We start from the raw sequence: 7213 nt of genomic DNA, 5'->3' as shown, positions 1-7213 counted from the left end.
TATTGAGCTTGTAACGAATAATACTGTTTTTAGACATCTCGTCTCGTTATTGCTGGATACAAGTGGGTAGAATTTTGCGAGACTCAATGAACATATGATAGGGAAACATCAATACTGTTTTTAGACATCTCATCACTGCCTGATATAGGTGGGTAGAATTTCGTGAGACTCATTATACAATGGTGATAGGGAAACACCCAGGGCTTATAGTCGGCCATTTTGGCAAGAGTGAATTGGTTCGTCGAGAATATAGTCCAGGAGAAGGGTTGTGTTGGCTTTGTCATCGTTTTGCATGAAGTCTTAGGTTGAGCTGAAGCTATTTACTGAAAGCAGCTGAAGCTTTTTGAAGGCTGCTAAGCCGGTGCAATTTTTTATGGAGAACAAATATCGACTGTGCTATGCAATTTTCCGCTGATTAAACTACAAATGTACAACATTAAATCCACACCACCAAGTTCATCGGTGTGTTGCCACTCCGCGTGTTGCTGTAGACTGTCGGACCAAAGAGTAACCCTCTTCGATATTTCGTTATGACATTATGTCTACTACTCCCTCCGTTCATGACAATTACCATTACCTGCTAAATGAGTGAGGCAAGTTGCTCAGTTCACTAAATGATTAAGCAGACCGATAAGTGTCAAGTTTAGTAAAAATGGTCCAAGAGTAGACTATGTTGACATGACTTGAGCATATAGCTCTGATGATGCCAGCCGCAGGCATCGAGTAAGCGGAGTGGTGTGTTAGATGACCTCAGCTGGGAGGCTCACTTGTAGAATATTCACGACTCGGGACATCGCATAAGTAAGATGAAGAAATTGGCAGCATTGTACCAAGAACGAGATGGACTACCCAAGCTATTGTCATTAAAAGAGTACCAAGTGTTGCGTCAAGTCATCACTGGCATTAGGCCAACACTAGGTAGAAGTAGGAGAAAACCAAGATGTAGTTTGGCACCAACGCCGTAGTAATAGGGGAGCTAGCAGTAGGCTAGCACTAGACTAGAACCACAGCTAGGGCTGGCAATGGATAACCGATATCCGATATCCATTTCCGAAATCCGACATCCTATAGGATTTTATCCGACATATCGGATATCGGATATCGGAATCAGATATATTATCGGATATTTTCTCTTAACGATAACGATATCGGAATAGGGGCATCCGTTAGGTTAATATCCGATATCCGATAGCCTAGGGGTGTACTTGTAATTTCCTACCCCTAGGTATTTTTATCGAGTATCGACTGTGTGGGAAGAAAACCTAATCGGCTAATCTTCTTTGGTCTCGTCTGAGTCTTTTCTAAGCGTTTTTCACCCAACAGTCGAAGACGAGAAAAGATTGGAGAACAGGAGAAGTTTGAGAAGATTGAATCATTGATTGAGAAGTAAGTCATCAACCTAATCTATTGTTTGATTTGTTTCAATTCAAAGTTAGGGTTTCATTCTCAACAAATCGATTGCAGTGATTTGTTTCAATTCAAAGTTAAGGTTTCATTCTCAGCAAAGTTAGGGTTTCATTATAGGGAAATTGGTTTTCTGAAGTGAATTCACTAAAGCTGGTTTATATGAGAAAACGAGTCATGGGGTTCAGGGGTTGCAATTTTTGTGATTGTTATTGTGGTTTTGCTGTTTGCATGTTTCTAATCTGATAAATTTTTGAATTTGATGATGTCTGCCATGATTTAAAAGGTATCTCTCTTTGTCATTTTTTCTAGTTGCAGAAGCATAGTCCTGGGCCTGGCAGACACTGAGATGTTCAAGAGATTTAATAGGTTACAAGCTTGCGGTAAGCATCTTCAGCTAGTGCTGTAATTTTTCTTAATGGTTCAGGTACTATAAATTTGAAATTTATCTGTTATTATGCTTGGAAGTAATTTTGTTAGTAATGCAAGTGATATGTGGTTATTGTTTTGATTTGGATTGATATGAATTTCGAGCCCTGAAAAATAAAAAAATTACCTGTGAAACTATTATGAGCCAGTTATAATATTTAACAATTTCCTTAACAAGAGAATGTTTGGAGATGATAAAGCTGCAGAATTGTATGAGAAATTCAAAACAGACTTGTTCAAAGTTTTCAATGCATATGAATCTCAAAACAGCACTGCAGCTCCTGCTTTCTTTAGCAACTCTGTCGCTCACATGGATGTAAGAAGCTCAGGTGCATCTAGCACAGATTATGCTAGTTTTGTGTTGGAAAATGATGAAGATGATGTTCAGAAATCTGAGTTAGAGACATACTTAGGAGAACCAATTCTTCCTACTCTAACAACTCAAGATGAAATGAACTTTGATATATTGGTTTGGTGGAAGATGAATAGCTGTAAGTACCCAACTCTAGCAAACATAGCAAGAGATGTGTTGGCTATGCCAGTGACCAGTGTGGCATCAGAGTCCATGTTCAGCGATGGTGGAACGGTCCTAACAACACATAGAACTTCACTAAGTCCAGATTTAGTCCAAGCATTTCTATGCCTAAGTGATTGGCTGCCAGACTTCTTTGATGCAGGTAAATCTTCGTTTGATCGTTTCTTTTCCTTTGCTTAGTTCAGTATTTCTTTTCCTTGATAGATAAATCATAAATGAATCAATTGCTCTCTGAAACCAGGTTTTTTTGAATGCAGATATGGAAATCGTCGATTGAAGTTGATGCAACATGCAACCAGCAAAGAAGATCCAACCTGTTTGAGTTTTTTGTTAGTTGTAGACTCTTTTATGTGTTTTTTCACGTGTGATGTGAACTGAAGTGTTTGTGTGGTACTGTGGTTTTTCTTTCTTACACTTGAACAAAAAAGACTCTGCTAAAATACTTAAAAAAAGCTTAATTTTTCAACATTTTTTTTATGTGGGATAACTATCGGATTTTAACGGATAAAAATCCGATATCCGATAGCTTAACGGTAAACCTTATCGGATTGGATTTTTGATGTCCGTCGGATGTTATCGGATATCGGATATCCGATAACTCTTAACCTTAACCTTATCGGATTAGCCAATATCCGACGGATATTTATCCATTGACAGCCCTAACCACAGCTTAGGTTGGCGCTGGAAGTCACAGCGGCATGGTACATAGGAAGGGCACTAGCACTGGGATAGCGCCAAGATTTTATCCCAGCGCCAGACAAGGGAGGGCGCTAGCACTAAGCTATCGTCAGAATTATAGTTGGCGCTGGGTGCTAGCACTAGGAAGAAATTTAGTTGGCGCTACGATATCACAACATCGTGATAAGCACCATGATTTTAGTTGTCGCTGGGATATCCCAGTGCCAATATCCCAGCGCCATGAGAAGTTTAGGCTAAGTCCATTGTTAGAGGGTCGTGAGTAGGGCTGGTGCTAGTCTTAGTTAGCGCCAGTGTGCGCTTCTATTACGTAATTCACACTTAGTGCTATTTGTGCTCATCTTTGAGGGCGTTAAGTGACGAGTGTTCTACAGACAAGAATTCAATCTCCATTAATAACATACCACCAGCCTTCCACGGTACAAATTACTTATGATGGAAACTAGTCATGCGTGCACTCCTGACTTCCAAACTTGGATACAAGCAGTCAATTTTCATAGGCTAAGGACATCAAATCGAGCAATCATGAAAATGAAGAACCTTAAATTTCTTCAACTAAGGAGGAACTCAAGATTTCTAAATCAGGTGCTTGTCTTCTTTGAGTTTGACCAAAATGATTTATTGAAGATTTCATTAAGAAGAACTTGAGAAGTTCTACATACATAATGCACAACAAAAACGCACGCTTCACGAACTGCCAAAAAAAAAAAACGAGTGAAGAAACCGTGAGGAAAATGCTCTCACATGACGGGACCAAAAACCAGCCCCATCCCCATGTCCACCCTACTGAGAGAAATTCTTTTCTTTTTGCTTGTTGAGAATGCACAATCGAAAGAAAATGTATATAAAACAAAGAATATAGTAGAAAGAGAACAAAAAGTTATTACAAAACTAAGTGTAGACTGGGTTGCACCAATACGCCAGTTGGGTCGCCGCATGGTGTGTCCCGCCGTATGGACACAGCCACATACGGAAATACTCCAAAAATACGGCAAAATCATTAAATCTATTATTTTAATTATAGTGTAACGATCACCTACTTTCAAGGAGGTAAAAATTGAGAAAGTGCGTATGTTAGGTAAAAATACAGCTGTGTGGTTATCATCGTCCGGCACACGTTAACAAATTTTGGTTCCAAAGATAATAAATATCTTTTACTGAGACCAAATATAAGATCTATCTATTTTCTCTGTTCTCCACCACAAAAAATCAATCTCTATTCTTCTTCTTCATCTTTTTCTTCTTCTGTTCTTCACCACCACAAAAAATGAATCTGTACTAGCACCGGTGAGTAAGCTAAGCTACTTAGTCTTTTGTTGTTGTCTTGTTTACTAGTTAGAAATCTAATTGAAATTTTGTTATATATTTCGAGTCAACATTGAAATTATGCCTTGTTTATATGCTTACATATCTTTAAAAAATTGACTATATTTTATGTATACCGTCGTGGCGCCGTATCATGGTTTTTTGGATTTGCCGTATTGGGCACACGGACACACAGGTGTGGCGGACACGCGTGGCGGTATTGGTGCAACCCAGAGTGTAGAAGTATAAATTGTTAAAGAAGCTTGAATCGGTTATCAGTGATGGTGATTCCCGGCAGAAGGATAACCTCGTGATACCATAGGAAACCTGTCGGTGTTCTTCTTTTTAATGAACTCAAAAATCTTACACAGATGAGAAATTATTACACCTTTTATTCATATACGAGAGAGAAAGAAAATCTCATCCCAACCTGAAATCCTGGTCGAACCAAGCACCTACACATGGACCAGTAATATAAAACATGGACAACTAAGATGGCCAAAACGTTAACAAGGCATAAAATAGGTATGTGTATTATTACTAGAAAGTGCAACTTGGTAAATAAACAGAAATTTTTTCATTTAAATTGAGAAAAAAATGTGTAAAAACGATCCCAGGGAGCTAACTACGATAAGACTTTCTCTAACAAACATCAAGCATATGGTATGTTTGCTTAAGGGCAAGTCTTATGATGAATCCAGGATATTGCGAACTTCAGAAAAAGAGTGAAATGTCAAGTCTAAGTTAGAGTTGTTCATATTTTTCAAAGGTTTCATGGAATATATCTTGAAATCCGAGAGAAAGTAGCAATCTTAAGCACAATTCCGAATTGCGTTTAATGTACGGTTGATTGTATTTTTAAATCGAATGGTCTCTTTTTGAGCGTCGGTTTTGTGGGCCATGATTGAACTTGATTCCGAAACGCATTGAATGCAATTCGAAATCACGTTTTGGGATCTATTTTACCTTTTACTCTTAAACATGAACTTCCATGATCTATTCCAAATGCTAAGATGTCTTGGAACTTGGAAGATGTAATTCTTCCATCATAAGACTTGCCTTGACGTGAAAGAAATTTCATTCACGGGAAAAGTAAATACTAATCCATACCAGCAGGTCTCCATGGGATCTGAATTCTTCTATTACGGAGCAATTTCATTCTCATGCCTACTATTCTTATATATTCCCTCCAAACATACCCGCACCCAAGAAAGTCTTCAAGAAAGAAGTTATTATTTAAGAAAGTCTTCAAGAAAGTCTAGCAATAGAAGAATGACCTCGATGTCAAAATAAATACAAAAGTCTTCAAGAAAGTCTTATCTAGATCTTCGGAATGACCTCGATGTCAACAATGAACTATTTTTCATTTATTGTAGTTATTGTTTAAAACTAAAATAAACCAATAGAAGATAAAAAAAGAAAATTAATTTAGCTTTTAAATTCGTTATAACCACCTATAAATCTTAAGGTTACAATCTTACACTATAAGATGATTTATAACCTTCATGTTATACCATCCTTGCGGCTCACTTATTTCCCTTATTTAAGCTTACCTTAATTAATACTCAGTTTCCTTAAGTTCTTAAATTCTAGAAATTCTATTATTAGTCAGACATCAGTTGCCTTAATTGCAGGTAATTTGTTTAGGAAGTTAAGAAACTATAAATACTTCAATTATCAATCATGTAAGACATGGAATTTAACTAAAACAACTTTTAATTATTTTACTTTTCAAGGTGGTTGATCCCCTCGTGTTCATGTGCTTTTCTTGTGCTCTTCTTTTGCTCTTCTCATTGTTCTTAGTTTTGAACCCCAACATCTGGTATTAGAGCAGGTTCAAATTTCACCCAAATTTCAACAATTTCTTTTTTTCTATATCATGACGATTATTGAAGAAGTTAATAGTCTCAAAACAAGTCAGGAAGATCTCAAAACAACGGTTGAGAATTTCATGAATGCTATGGCTGAGAGTCATGATGCTTTGGAACAATCTTCAGTTTCTTGCAATGGAATCTTTGCTTACTCAATTACAAAATTCCAATACCGCAAATACGACTACGTTAATGGAAAATAATAGGAAGGAGATGGCTACTATGATGCAAGCTAATAAGAAAGCACAGCTGCGCTTGCTGATACTATTGCTAGAAATATGGTATCACTTCTTCTAGCACGTTTTCCTCTCAGTACTAATCCTCCTGGTTTCAATGCTCATCTGAATGGCAATATGACCAATGGTCTTAATGGTAACAATGTTGGTTTCAATTCTTCAGAAAATATTTTAGGTATTCGAGCATCACCTATTAACTTGAAATTTATGAGTTTTGATGGTACAGATCTAGCAGGGTGGATTTTTCAGGCAGATCAATACTTCCATCTGCACCACATAGCTGAAGAACTCAAAGTATCAATAACTACTGCTCACTTTAAGGGAGAAGCCAAAGCCTGGTATATATGGATTCAAAGTAAGTTAACAGACCTAACCATATTTGGCCAGTATACGCCCATCCTCTGCAATCGTCGGAATAACGGGATTCCTCCTGTCAGTCCGCAGGACTCTTCATGAACGCGATTTAGTATTTCTTGCGCGTCTACCTTTCCCACACATCGTGATAAAGCACCCCCGGATGTTCGAAAGTATAGATCTCCCCGGACTACAACAAATTTTTTTAGCACTTTAATGGGCAGCAATTGATCATCCGCTTCTCTAGTTAAATCTTCGATATATGATGTTCTCCAATCATCTTTCAATATGAACGGTGCATCTTCGTTCCACGTGCTGGGTAATGTTCTTCTTTTCACCATTATGGTTCCCTCGTCGGCTTCATTCAATTGTAGCTTTGCTGC

At 37.7% G+C, this 7213-nt stretch overlaps 1 protein-coding gene across 1 annotated transcript; it reads left to right on the top strand.

Annotated features, from left to right (window-relative positions):
- Window positions 1-2014: 2014 nt before the first annotated feature.
- LOC113360413 (zinc finger BED domain-containing protein RICESLEEPER 2-like) lies at window positions 2015-2645 on the top strand. Its single transcript, XM_026603922.1, has 2 exons — window positions 2015-2510; window positions 2626-2645. Exons 1-2 carry the CDS (start codon window positions 2015-2017, stop codon window positions 2643-2645), a joined length of 516 nt encoding a protein of 171 aa, XP_026459707.1.
- Window positions 2646-7213: the final 4568 nt, after the last annotated feature.

The sequence above is a fragment of the Papaver somniferum genome, chromosome 3 (genome assembly GCF_003573695.1).
Source record: "Papaver somniferum cultivar HN1 chromosome 3, ASM357369v1, whole genome shotgun sequence".
Taxonomy (NCBI): Eukaryota; Viridiplantae; Streptophyta; class Magnoliopsida; order Ranunculales; family Papaveraceae; genus Papaver; species Papaver somniferum.
This window is presented reverse-complemented; position numbering and strand designations above follow the sequence as displayed.

What these genes read in the sequence shown, in the direction of transcription:
- LOC113360413 (XM_026603922.1), top strand. Translation starts at nt 2,015, where the DNA reads ATGTTTGGAGATGATAAAGCTGCAGAATTGTATGAGAAATTCAAAACA. An exon ending in GCCAGACTTCTTTGATGCAG is followed by an intron (nt 2,511 to 2,625) that starts GTAAATCTTCGT and finishes TTTTGAATGCAG; the next exon opens with ATATGGAAATCGTCGATTGA.